Genomic DNA, 14,741 nt, shown 5'->3' with positions numbered 1-14,741 from the left:
CCCCCCCTGCCCAAAATGCCTCCATTGGAATTACATGTTTACTTCTGGAAAAAAGTGAACTCTGTAACATTAGCGCTTATATTGGCTAGTTCTCTAACACATTGTAGTAATAGGCTAATAGGAGGGACCTATCTAAGCGGTTAACCAATCAGAGCAGGCTGGGCTCTGGTTTCAGACAGACAGCGAAAAGAGGTGCTCCAGGCAGTATGAGAAAAATAAAGAATGTTTTCAGCATTAAAGCATGTAAACATGTCACAGTAGAGGCACAACATATGTCCTTTTTAATTACTTTGTATATTGATGCTATATCGTAAACTATATATTGACATGTATATTATATGTCAATGTGTTTTCTTTTAGTTGATTCAAATTGTGTATTAGCCAGTGGTGAACCGTCAGGGCCTTCAAGGTATTCAGAGAATACCCTGAAACATTCAGATAAAACAAACACAAAATCGATTTAATTATTTAAATACTATTGTATAAAATGTAAATAAAATGAATACATGAGAATCATATCTGTGTTGTTGATCTGTAATATTACAGTGTTACGTTGATTTGTTTGTCTTTCTCGGTCCATCCATGCACTACGCATTTCAGTGGTTTTGTGTTAGAAAAAAAAAAAAAAACGTTGCAGGGGTTGTTTGTGCGTCTACAGAAGGTCCAGTTGTGATAGACACGGTTTGCCACTGGTATTAGCTAATAATCTGAATAATGTAAGTATCTAAAGGTGTCAGAACAATTTACAGTAAAAAGTACAATATTGTCAAAAATGTAGAAGTACAAAGGTAGATACAATTACTGGTACCTCAAAATGATATGTAAGTAGTAGAATACTTGATTGAATGTACTTTGTTACATTCCACCACTGGATAGTACGTAGGTTGGATATTTGAAAGGATAATTGGGAAGATTTTCTCCTGGTCTGACAGTAATTGAGAGTAGTGTGATCCTTTCTAATTGCCTGGTATTTAAGAGATTTCTGATGGATTTAGAGGAAACAAGGACTTGTTATATGTCTTCTGCACCTGCCCCTCTCTCTCATAAACACTCACACTTCCACTTACTCTCTCTTAAAGGGCTGGATACAGCTGTTAGACTACTGGAAACACACTCAAACTCATACACACACATACCCACACACAGCCATCGATCATCCAAGCCTGTCCCGGAGAGACACAAATACCTTTAAGATAGAGAGACACGACGTTGCGTTGTGACACGACACATAAAAAATCTCCTGAGAGCCTGTGACAGCCATTTTGCAGATGGATTGTCTCAATAAAACCAAAAGCAAAAACACAAACAACACCGCCTCAAAATGAGAAGAGAGGAAAAGTTTGAGACGAGCGGGGGAGGGTTATAGAAGGTGAGAACGAGAGAAGGGAGGGAAAGGGGGGGAAGTAAGGAGTGATATTCAAAGTGAGTGGGGAAAGGAGGGGAGATAAACTACTGCAGCTTTAATCCAGTTATATCTTTATGAGTCTTTACAGAGCCGAGTCTTCACCTCCTGCTTATATCAATTTAAAAGTGATTTTGGGCTTGGTGTTGGGAAAACACTTCATATATTCAAATTGCATTCAAAAGCGTCAGATTCTTTGTCAATGAGAGTCACGATATTTTGACAGTCTGGTAATAAAGCAGATTAATAGCTCAAATTGTTCCACAACTGCTGTTGTAATGTCATTTGGTGAGCAGCAGTGAAAATGGAGCCTCTGTGATGTAACGTCCCCGGAGTTAAAATGAGTTTAACTTAGTTCCATCTTCCTAATGTGATACTTCATTATGAAGCTTTAATCACAGATGCATCACCGTCCAAACAATGAGGCAATAAAAGCTTAAGTGAGAAATAATGAAGGGTGGAGAAATATTTTATCTTCTATCCAAGGAAGGGTGGAAAAGGGGAGGGGGAGTCATTTTGTAGAAGGAATGTACTGGAATTATAATTAAAACGTGTATTAAAACGTGCGGCGTTTCTGCAAATGACTTTGTAGAGTTTAGTAAATCAATATGCTGTCAATTATCAAGGTCAATGATATTGTCAAGTTATCTATGGATTTATTGAGAAAAATCGTCAACATGATTTGGTAATCGAAAATCGTTGACAACGTTGAAAGAAAAGCCTAATGGAATTACAAAAAGACTAAGCGTCCTCACTATGAAAACACGTGTTGAAACATATATATCTATAAATAATTGGATTATTATTAGCTGCCTATATCACATAGTAACAACAAGAGTTAAGCAAATGTTTCTTTTTCACAGTGCTATTATTATGGGCTTCAAACCATTAAATGAGTTCTGAGGAAACCTGGTGTTACTTACGAATATGCACATCTATATTGCAAAGAGCTTCAAAATCCAATTATGTCATCTGATCCTGAGGGAGCATCTTGAGAGGTAATCATCAAGTTGCTGTCATGAATTGTGCCTTACAATTAAGGCTTACTACAATGTGTCCAAACTCAAAAACACAACATAAAGGCACACCGCCAAGTGTAACATCTGCAACAGTGTTTGGAACCAAGTGAGAATAATATAACAAAGATTTGAAAGAATCAAGCAGAAAAGGCTTTAAGCATGATTGACAGTTGTCTTTTTGAGTTACACCACACACAGCTGTTGCGTGAGGACAATGCACAGGTACATTCTGTGGCATCTGGAACTGTATAAACTGTGATAAGTGAAACAATAAACTCTTAATAGAACTGAGCTGAATCATTAAGGAGTGACGCTTGAAGTAGAGGAGAGAGTTTTTATAAGGAGAAGCCCAATAACACACTAAGCTGTTTTTCTACTTATGGTTAAGTGGTTACATACTGTGTGTGTGTGAGTGTGTGTGTTTGGCAGAGATGGTATTCTGTTGGTTCAGCTGTCAATCTGGTTTGTGTTGGTGATTGTGTGAGCGTGTGTGTTGGAAAGCCCTAACCCTCCCTAGACTCCTGACCCCTTAAAGTCACATGATACTCCATCAGTTCCCACCCAACACTTAGAAGATGGGGTCAAAGGCTAAGGAAGGGTATTATCAACTAGGATTAGGGGCATACCAAATACATAGACAAAACATTGAAAACCCTGAATGCCATTTGGTAAAGTGGACAACCATTTGATGGAGGACTGGACCATTGATTACCCATAAGCTGCTGTAGAAGAAAAGCTGAATGAATGGTTCATTATCATGGACATTGAATATGGTTAAAAACTGATATTTTTTTAGGATCTCACGATAGACCTATTATTGAACTCAGTGTTATATGTTCGAAACAGTCTTAATAAATACCATTAAAACAGTTTTTTGTTATTTATTTTGATAAGCACCACCTGTTTCCCAAGCCCTGCCCCATAGTAATTGTTGTTATGCATACCATTCTTGCACAAGAACAAAATAAGTTTACACTCATGACAGTGTCGGATTTATCTTTCAAAATTCCCAATGGTTTTTTGTCGATTAACCAGTGATTTACTCATTAGAGCAAACAATAAGCTTTAACTAGCCTAGGCTAATAATAAGCTAAAATGGTTATTTGTAAAATAATATTTCTAGCTAATACAGCTCATTTTCTATGGAAAAATTAAAACATCTCAAATATGCATATGTTGACTGTGTACACAACATCACACTAAAGGAATGAGTGTCAAAACTACAACTCACAGGGACAAAGTGAACATTTGACCAGATGGGGGCCCAACTAAGGAGCAGCATTGTCCGTGTATGATAGAGCTATAGATAGCTCTAGTGTTATAGGAGTTTTTTTTACCTTGTACAAATAATACAATAATAATAGTATTACAATGTTGCTTGTTCTATCACATCCTTTAAGGATGAGGAAAGATGACATTTGATATTTGGCTAATATGTTGCTCAATACCACAAGTTGCTGGAATGTAAACTTTCCAATAAGTAGCAGGACAGGGCTGCTTGTTTGTTTCTCTACGTTGAGCTTTACAGTAGCACCATGGCTCCAGTTGATTTCCCAATCCTCTAAGGGCAATTCACTCACGGAAAATAAAACTAGACAAAATATTACAAGTCAACAGGCAAAAAGGTATACAAACAAAAAAAGGTTTATTAAGTCTCTAGTAAGCTACTTATGTGTTGTACTTATGTGACTTAAATGTTGAAAGTGATGCAGCCTCAGTTTCATAACCTCTTATTATAAAACAGGTTACATTTTAAAGACTAGACTCCTTGTCAAATCTCATTTTGAATGAGTTCCTGAGGTTGAGAGACCTAGGTCAACAAGTGTATAGCTATATGAAATACAAACCTGAATATCAATCACATTTTAGTCAAATATTGTTGAAAAGAGGATTAAGATGGTGCAAAAAACAGACCAGGCAGCATCTCACCTGGGGGTTATGCATTTAGGTTTCAGTGAAATGAAAATGCAACCCCTCGCTCTTTTGACCTGCATACTAATTTAGTGTTTAGAAGGACGTGCCAACTATGTAATAACTAAGAACTTTGTGTTAAAACACCTGGCTACAAAGTTGAGTTTTAGAAACAGGGCAGGCCACCATAGAATACAACCTTAATCTGTATTCCTTGAAACAACTAAAGAGCAAAGGACAGAGAGAAAGGAGATGAATTTAAAGAAGATAAGAAGATTGTGTTGACAGAAGATAAATAGGTGTGACCGTGCACGTCTGAGACAGAGGAGGAAGGGAAAAGACAATGGCTGTGTCCTCCATTCCATATTAGAGGGTTCGAAGTATAATTTGGTATAAATGGTAACACTTGGTTTGGGAATTTTCGCAAAAATGTTGCAGGATATGCTGACATCGTAACCTTAAACATAGGAAAATCCCTAACTTAGCAATGACAGGTCAGAGCCTAGCTTAACAGTTCTAGGTCAAAACCTAACCATTGTAAGGTCAATGCGTAACCCTAACATTTTCAAGGTCAATGCCTATTCATAACCTTTCGAGGTCAACACCTAACCCTAACCATTCCATGTCAGTTCCTAACCCCAACAGTTTGAGGTCAATGCCTAAGCTTACCATCTTTCCAGAGTTTCCTTATGATGACCATCTACCATCTTGTTTCTACAATCTAGAAACAAGCTCAAAGCAGTGTCCTTGGCATATAGTACTTAACCATATGTACCCACAATGCAAGCCATTACGTTCAGAAGAAGTGAACAAGACAGTCAAGTAAAAGAGAAGGCTATGGGTGTAAAATAAAGGTGGAGGACAGGAGGAGAAGACATGGGATGGAAATTAAGAAGGAAAAGGAGTTTCACAGTTCAAAGCTGAAGAAAAAGGAATGACAAACATGACTACAAGTAAGAGAGATTGAACCTCCCCAGATGGATGTCTTGTGAAGCTCAGAATGAAACATGAAAGAAGGACGAGGAAGAAAGGAGCAGAAAATGAGAAGGGATGGACAACAAAGGAAAGTGATGGAAGGGTGGGGGAGAAGGGAGATGAAGAAGAGGAAAAAAGGAAGAGAGACAAGTGCTGCCCTCCAGAGAACTGGCATGCTGTAGGTCAGCATCTGCTGAGAATAATGGGCCCTACTTTAGAGACAACACACATACGGACACACACACTCTCGGACGCTTGCTCATTCAGCTCACGTTTGAATGAAACTAAACACCTTTCAGGGGCGCCGATCTGTCTTTGTCAATAAAGTTCTTTCAAATATGATTAATACACCTGGATGTCATGAATTACAAACTGACCGGTCCAGGAAACTTACATGATTACATCCCCTGTGTATGTAATTGTGTGTGTACGCACAACTTGCAAATACACCATGTGTGTTTCAGTCTATGAACATGTGTGGCTGTGAATGTGTGAGGGTGCATAATACAGAGTACTCGTATAAAAGAACACATCTGAAGTGTTAAGATGAAATAAAGACAGAGCCAGCAGGGATTGATATGAAAATGACCACAGGAGGATAGCGGAGAGCGAAAAAAAGAACACGGCCGTATGGTAAGTACTCAAAGTGAAAAGTATGAGAAAAAGCCACAGCGAGAAAAAGGGGAAAACAGGAGAGGGAATCAAATTAGAGCACCATAAAAGTAAAAAAGAAAATTGCCTGAGAGAATAAAACGAGAAACCGTACTGAAAGAAAAAGAAAATTAGATGGGAGAAGGACAGAGGAGAAACCCATTAGAGGAAAGTGAGAGGAACTGAGGGATGAGGGCCTTCCAGATGGTAAGAGACTGTTGCCTCGGAAACAGAGAGAGGGCAGAACAATGGGGATTTGGAGTGGTGTTTCGCATCCCATCATAATACGGCCATGCCATTTGGAAACCGAGCGATGAAGCTACAGCCAAAAAATCGTCGAGAGCCACAATTTACTGCAGCAAGCTCCTCATGGACTATATTCTGATCAACATGTCAGATGAGAATTCAGTTGATGGGTAAACAAACTAACAACTATACTAAGACTACCAAATCAGGGGGGTGAATGGCCCTCAAGACTTTGGTTCATGTCATTGTAGCTCTTTTTCCAGCACATTATCTCATCTTGACTGTTGGACATCAACTCCAGCCGCAACCAAGTGAACTCAAAGACAATCTAAAAGTTGAAGTTGAGATAATTTAAGTATATATTTATAATCTAACTAGTTAGACGGATACATATTTTTTTAGGGATCTGATCAAAAGTGCATTTTTTGGAGTTCTGAGAAAAAAGGCATAATTCTGAGAAAAACATCAGCATTTTGAGATTTTTTGAAAAATAATTATCTCGGAATTCTGACTCTAATCTTATTATTCTGACACATGTGACCCTACTCCTCTTCAGCAGATAGCAATAATGTAGGTAAGTAGGTATCAGCAGCCAAAGAAACAAACTAATTACAATAAAATGTCTCTCCAATATGTAATTAAACATTATAAATACCACGAGTACTAATAACGTATTTCAACCTCACTATTACATTTTAAATTAAATTACGAGATAATTAAAGAAAAATTGCAAGTATAGTCTGTATATATTTGTATAAATGCAGTTATTCAATCAAGGTTAAATGTTTTGTTTTAAGGAAATACTTAAAGGTATTTCCTTTGACTGCTCTGAAATGCGCCTCTACAATATACACATGTTCTCAATCTCTTATAAGAGAAAATAATAACCTTATCACAGGGAGAGCCTATAGAAAATGGTAACTTCAAATGGGGCCATAAGTCATGTTAAATGGTGCAAACCAAGTCGAGAACAATATCAACTTTTGGACATTTGAGTGTGCAGCAGCCATAAAGATAGATCCATCACATTTGCAATGAATACGCAGCACCTTGTAAGTACATGAATGGGCCATGTCCATATCTACGGGCTGGAATTCTTCAAAGTAAGGATGACATTTAGTTATGGCAGTGTCATACATAACCACTTACAGGTGACATCCTGAAACATCGTGAAATCCATTACTGATAATACCCATTCCCATTCAAAGAAACCCTACATTATTTCACATCTTGAGCCAATAAGGTTCCCCCTTCAGCAAGATGTAATAGTTTCAAGCTGGGGACATTTTGCTCTGTGCATGACCACAGGATACAAATTGCTGACACAATTACGATCCCTCAATAGCCGCTAATCCGGTGCATGAAGGGACATTCTGAAACTGTGCTTGTAAGAAAAAAACAGCACTATGAACAATATGGTCATGGAATAATACGAAGACTTTTAAGGATAATCTATATGGGGTAGTGTCTAAACAAAAGTTATGGCTTGCACTATACCTAAGAAAAACAACTGTACTGCTCTGTCAGTGTTCATTTTCAAGTTTCATAGAAAACCATTTTGCAACTTTTGGTTGTAGGATACCGGAGCTGAAAGTAAACATGTTCCTCCATACACTAACTCACTGCTTTATTTCAAACATGTCCCTGTTGTGGTAATGTGAGATGTTTCCTCCTCCAAAGGATTCATAAATCATCACAACAATTTATGGTGTCTTCCATTTGGTGTCAAAGAACTTGATACGAGCTCAACTCTTTCCGCACATTCGTCTTGATGCCTTTCATAGATTTTATAATTGTGAAATAGGACTTTGAATGGAAGCAAAAACACTTTAGATTATGGTTTAACTTTCCAGCAGAACTTTGAGAATCCCTAGAAAAAGAAGCTTGTAGCAGCTCAGGAGCCGCAGATGGTCATTAGGCTGCTGCCAGATGTTAACTTTCACAGCTGCAACTGTTGAGATGCATGAAGCACAGTCCATCTTTTTGTTCTTTGGACGGACATAAATAATAACGTAACATTACTTGATGTGTTCCCCACGTTTTGGGTGATGAGTTAACTGCCATAAAGTAAAGGCGAACCATTACCGGCCCTTAAAAAAGCCAGGTGTGATACAAATCTTGGAAGTGGTGAGTTATCAACCGAAGGGTACACCTGGGAGTTATTTTATTCAAAATGTGTATCTCGGTACATTTCGCAATTTGTAGCAAATCCCCTTCACTCCACATGAGCACAGTATCACTTAACACCAGCTCAACTCCAGCATACCCCAGAAAACCTGTTAAACATTCGCCGGCTGGAACCTGAAAGGGAAACTTGCTCCCTCACCCCGGGGTCCAGACATATGAAAGCATATCATACTCTTGTCAAACGGGGGGACCCTATGGTTCTGCTACACATTATGGGTTGTAACCCAACTTTCTAGGGGCCACGATCAAGATCAAAGCTGGGACCAGAATTCTTTAAAGCAGCGACAGGGTGAACACATCAGAAACACTAGAAGCTAGGAACAAGATAGGGTCAAGAGAGATGGAAAATGGGGAGGGGGGGGGATGCAGTCTATGAGAGGCAGGGTCTTACTTGGGATCCCCTTCATGGCCAACAAACAAGCTCCATGAGTACAGAGACACAGAGAAAAACAACTGGACAATGGGGGGGATTGTGCCACAGTTTTAAAGTGGTCTGGGAAACTCTCAGGCCTGGTTGGGAGGTCTTCTTCTTCTTCTCGAGAGAGAGACAGAACGAGAAGCGAGAGACATTTAATTCCCCCCCCCTTCAGCGGACTGAAACAGTATTCAACAATGTCCTTTTCACCCCAAGTTCAGAGAGAATGAGAACTAGGGCCTGGAAGGGAGGAGGATGCAAAACAAGAATGGCAAAGAATGGAGGGAAATAAATGAAGATATGCAACGAAGAGAGACGCGCGGAGACAGCGCGCACATAACATCTGCTTTCTAATTACTAACCGTCCAATTATCATTGTAATGAGGAAGTGACAGCCTTCCCAGAGACCTGAAAAGCAACTCTGATTGGTTCCTTTAATCCAATAAGAGTAATAACGAGGACAAATGGGTAAGGGTGTTTAGCTAATCCAATTGGGTCAAGGCTGAGTTTAGAACAACTGATCGCTGTTATCAACAGAGATCCTTGGAGAGGGACATCATGTTCTTAATCAAAGGTGACTTGTCCGGTTCTGTGTGCTTTGAAACCTACATTGGATGAGTTTATGGATATGAGTGGGTTATAACACTTAAATGTGAACCAATTACCAATGGTGGCTATTGTCCACCCATTTATTTTAGGTCGAACAGTTTATTTCTTTATTGTTTGATTTTCTTCTTTCTATCTTTCCTTTCTTCTGATATTGTTCCCCCTTTTTTTCTTAGCTTTGTTTTTTTTAATATGAATAATACAGGAGAAAACAAACATGCCTATTGCTGTTTGTGTGTGTGTTCAGGAACAATAATGTGCAAATGGGGCAGTAATGGTGCACATATGGCAGGGGCGCAACCTGCTAATGTTGACCATACGCACGGTCAGATAGCCATCTACTGACCTCAGATTGACCGAGTCTCACACACACACATTTAGGTGCACACACACTCATCGAACTAATGGTTTCACACAGATTACAGCATCCAAAATATTAACAAAAGTTGCAAGTAGAATTAAACTGAAATCTGCAGCTTTCAAGGTTTGTTTCCACACAGTAATGTTTCTGAGTGACATCACCTCTCTCCTTGTGGTTTCAGCCCGTCTTAACTAATGTCATTAAATGAAAACATACAGCTTTAATTTAGGCGCTCTTGAAGCACACAGATGTAAATTATAGTCTTAATCCTCAACAAATAGGGACACGCACTCTCAACAGGGGGGTCTTTTGTATCAGGATAATAACACCACTGAGGGAAAGTGAGATGGAGGGGGAGAAGAATAGGAACATGTTGAAATAGAGAGAAGGTGAGATGTGGAGGATGGGGGAGGAAGAGGATGGAGAGGTTATTTTGAGAAGAGGGCAATGAGAGAAGACCTGGGGTTATTTGAAGTGAAAGGACACATGTTGTGTCCCCCATTTTGTCTTTTGATGTCACTGATCATTATCCATGAATAAGGGAGAAGACTCATGTATAGGTTTTTTTACTCTGAGATTACAGTATGAGTTATGAGGAAAACAATGATTTAGACTTTATTCCCAGAATTCAGAGTTTTTTACGTTTTCAGAGTCAGAGTTCCAATATTTTATCGAATTCTGAAAAAAACAAACATTTTGACTTTTCTCTTTTCTCTTGGTCCTATTGTGGCCCTTATCCTCTTCCATACATGAACAACATGCATCCCTCAGCTATTAAGAACATTTATTCTACTTTAAAACTAAAGAGTATTTGACATTTTTCTTAGTGAATTTACTGTTTTTAGCAAGGGAAGTATGATTATTATGATACAAATGTTTGTCAAATTTGTATAATTTTGTATAAAATCAAAGCTTTGTTTTAATTCAAGTTTAATTACTTTGGCCACAATTGACGTATACACTTGTTTATCTTTCAGTCTGATATATTTTTTCACTGAGACACTTAAAAGTTTTACTGAGTAGCAAAATATACGTTCTCTATTTTATGCTGTGAATTTGCTGACAGTTAGTGAGGTAGCGTTTGTGCTTTAGGCAGGGAAACATCATCCACTGTTGGGTCATGTTTTAATTTTAGAGCCATCAAAATCTTGACAAAAATACACGCACGCACGCACGCACGCACGCACGCACGCACCCTAGAGCAACGTATGGTTCATATGGAATCATATAAACACACACACACCTGGTCCCTCCCCCACAGGCACACAGGTACACAGGCATGCAGACACCTGATACACACAGCCTGCTAGCTATTTCTGGACCGGTAGCTAAATAATATGTTTTGATAAGGTCAACAGCCTGGATGTGGTTTCCAAACATGATCTCTGTTTCTCTGACTCGCTGGCTGCTGAAATATCTCCAGAGTTAATTGACAGCAGGAGAAATGCAGAGACAGGAGGGACGAATACATAAAGACAGCAGGAAAAAGAGTCAATAGGTAAACATTTTTGAGTAAACCTGGGAGAGTTTTTTGGCTTTACGATTTCTGTGTTTGTTGTTGAATACATACTCACTTCAAATATGAGAGGCTGTTAGGATATAAATGCAACGTTCGCATAATATTTGGCACCAGCCACATGACACTATGCAATACATGGCTATTAACTGCATGTATCTACAAGGCTGTAAACTGAAACTCAGCCACTGTTCTCTCTAATGCTGCAATGACACTACATGGTTCAGCACACACACACTCAAGTCAACTCTTTTGTGGTTTAACATTAGCAAAAGTTGTGGCTATTACATTTTCTTGGAATGTCTTTGATCGCGGTTCTTTTAAACACTTCAGACCTTTAATTAGTCAGAGAAAATAATCACTTGTACATCCTGCCAATGGTCTGATTTTTAAAAAGCAAACCTACTGTTCAAAGCGATTATAATTTGTTTGTATGCCGACCAAGTTATAAGAAGAAGTGGATACGTTCTTCTACTTGTTATGTTAAGGATGATGTCACAGCAGATTCACACAGTGTCACTATATCTTGAAACAGCTGTTTGCTACGTTCCTCACCTGTTGATTGTGACAGATTTGTTAACAAGTCAAAAATAATTTTGCATTGTTCTTGTGTGACAATCTTATTTAAATGTTTAATTCTTTAAATTAGCTTTATGTTGTTACAGGGTGTGATGCTGGTCATCGAACCAATTGTCTTTTGATACCGTTAAATCATCATAAATGGTATATTGGTAAATTGTAGCGCCTACCAATGGCCTACATGAGAATGAGTATCATAAAGCCTATATATGTCTGTCTTTTTTTTTTTTGTATTAAGCCTGCATTGAATAATGTTTAACATATTTTAATTATGTAAGCATTTCATGTTTTTCACCCCTCAGTGGGAGAGGGCCCCAGGCACAATGTGCCAAGAGAGCCTGTGTGTAGTTCCGGCCCTGGCTCTGGGCAATGTAACTGTTATAAATCATAATTGAGCCATGCAGAGAATGTTTGAGAACCATTACCGTTATAATAAGGCAGATTATCAGAATGAGTTTTATTTGATAAATGACTGGGGTGCTTTTCAAACACGAGGCCTACATGTAAAATTGGCACAGCGATTTGGGATTACAGTGCACGTCTGAAAGTGGAAACAGAGACAGGGTGTACTGTATGTGAGTGTGTGTGTGTCCAATTTCCCATGGCTTTTCAGATACCACAGCCAGCCCTCAAAACTATCATCACTGTTCTCGCTCCCATCTGCCAAAGTCATCACACACACAGACTCTCACTCTCGCACGCACGCACGCACGCACGCACGCACGCACGCACGCACGCACGCACGCACGCACGCACGCACACTCTCACTCTCGCACACACACACACACACACACACACACACACACACACACACACACACACACACACACACACACACACACACACACAAATAGGTGTGAAACAGCCATCCCTCACCATTTGAACAGGGGTGGGAACCTGGCTATAAAGTGTCTAACGTTCTAAACTTCTGTCTGTCATTCCACACATTGACTGCCCCTCTCTCTCACTCTGTCTCACACACACACACACACACACACACACACACACACACACACACACACACACACACACACACACTCTCTCACTCTGTCTCACACACACACACACACACACACACACACACACACACACACACACACACACACACACACACACACACACACACACACACACACACACACACACACACACACACACACACACACACACACACAAACCCACACTAAAACAAACATTTGTTGTTGGCTTGTTAGTCTGCTAAGGTGTTGGTTCTTAACAGCAACATAAAACAAGGTGAGAAAAAGCTAGTAACAACTTCTCAGAGTTTCTACTGTTAAAGTTGGCACACCTATTTTTGTTGAATGAGTTTTATTTTTGGATACAGTTTAGGGCTTAATTTAACACCCTTACCATAGAACGATAAACAAATAATAGGAAATACATTTAACAACTAAGGCACTGTAGAGCAAGGAACAGGAATGAATATAGGAGGTAGCAGAAAGAAAAAAATAGATTTAAGGAGTGAAAAAAAGATAATCAGAGTTGAGGCCTTTCAGGCAGTGAAAGTGGAAAGGTTGCAAATGAAAAATGAGATGCTGCAGGACGTGACTGATGATGGCAGTAGAATATAAGATGTCTTCGACTGTGTTTCACATTAAGGCGGACATTTGAATTTGACGTTTGAATGGTCAGTGAACAGCTGTGCTTTTAAACATGTTCCAAGCTCATTTCAAACATACTTTTAAACAGCTATGGCGGCCCTGGACTTGGATATGTATCTGATTGCATTTGACAACGCATCATGAGAAATAAATGGAAAGAATCCTTCAGGAATTGATTAGTATACTCAGGAAGCTGTTATTGGTCTTTTGCTGGCTAATGTTAGTGATATTTCATGCTGTCCAGGGAGGGAAACAGCAGAACGCGCCGGGCAATAGGCTAATGCACGCTAATCAGAGAGAGTCGAGAAGCTACGTTTCTGCATGACAGTCAACTCTGACAATAGCTGTGTCTCCTGTGTCCTCCACTCACCTGCCTCCTGGCTTTTAAACTGTCTAAATACATAGAGAAATACAGTGGAGCAAAATGTGATGTCTGACCGAGTGAAACGTTAAAAGTAAAAAAGTAAAAAAATGGTGCCTTTCTGGTTCAAAACTACAGGAAGACACCAAAATATAATTGCTGAGGTTTGAAGTTAGAGGGTTAAAAAACACACACAGAGACTCCACTCATCGACATGCCAGAAAATTACTGATTGAGCTTAAACCAAAGTATGTTTCTGTGGGGGAGCAGATCTGGGGTTACATTTCACCCCCCGTCTCAGTGTGTGTTCCCCAGGGAGGGGAAAGGTGAGTTCCTGGCTTAGACTGAGGCCTCCAGAGACACCCGAAAGACATACAGACTTCACAGATTTAATTAGCGGCTTCAAAGAGAAAAAGAAGGGAAGAGGAGAGGAATGATAAAACATCTTACTTTTCTGACCTCCTCACATGAGGGAAGCAGAGAAAGTAGTACCTTGGTAATGAGGCGTACTGACGTTCCACTTCTTCATATCGTGGTGCCAACCGAGGATCTGTCGCTCTGACCGGCATCTGGTGAAGAGAGAGCAATTTGTTAGTGTTGATTTAAGTAAAAGTATATATTTCCCTGCCTGAAATATGAATAAACTGTGAAGAATGTGTGAGCCTAAGCTTGCGTATTGCATAGCCATAAGCCTCTTTCCTTATGTGTGTGTTTGTGCCTGCGTTTCTGTGTGTGTCTGTAGTCAGTTAGGATTGACAAAGGCTAGTTATTAGGGATTTAGAGTTTTGGTCTTCTGAGGGTTTTTTCTAAGGGGGGGTGGGGATGAGGCCTCAGTCCTAGATTAGGTTACTTCAAAACAGGATGGTTGGTCATACACACACACAAAAAAG

The 14,741-nt window shown here is 39.4% G+C and overlaps 1 protein-coding gene across 1 annotated transcript in view; it reads right to left on the bottom strand.

Moving 5' to 3' along the window:
- The window catches only part of LOC104960839 (partitioning defective 3 homolog B-like), a 21,226-nt gene extending 6,806 nt beyond the window's left edge, over nt 1–14,420 (bottom strand). The window contains exon 1 of the mRNA XM_010789014.1: nt 14,344–14,420. Within this exon, the coding sequence (XP_010787316.1) occupies nt 14,344–14,420 (77 nt within the window). The remainder of the gene's footprint in view (nt 1–14,343) is intronic.
- Between the last annotated feature and the right edge of the window lie 321 nt (nt 14,421–14,741).

The sequence above is a fragment of the Notothenia coriiceps genome, unplaced genomic scaffold (genome assembly GCF_000735185.1).
Source record: "Notothenia coriiceps isolate Sejong01 unplaced genomic scaffold, NC01 NC01_scaffold00032417, whole genome shotgun sequence".
NCBI lineage: Eukaryota > Metazoa > Chordata > Actinopteri > Perciformes > Nototheniidae > Notothenia > Notothenia coriiceps.
The sequence above is the reverse complement of the archived record's forward strand: the minus strand, read 5'-3'. Positions and strand labels throughout refer to the sequence as shown.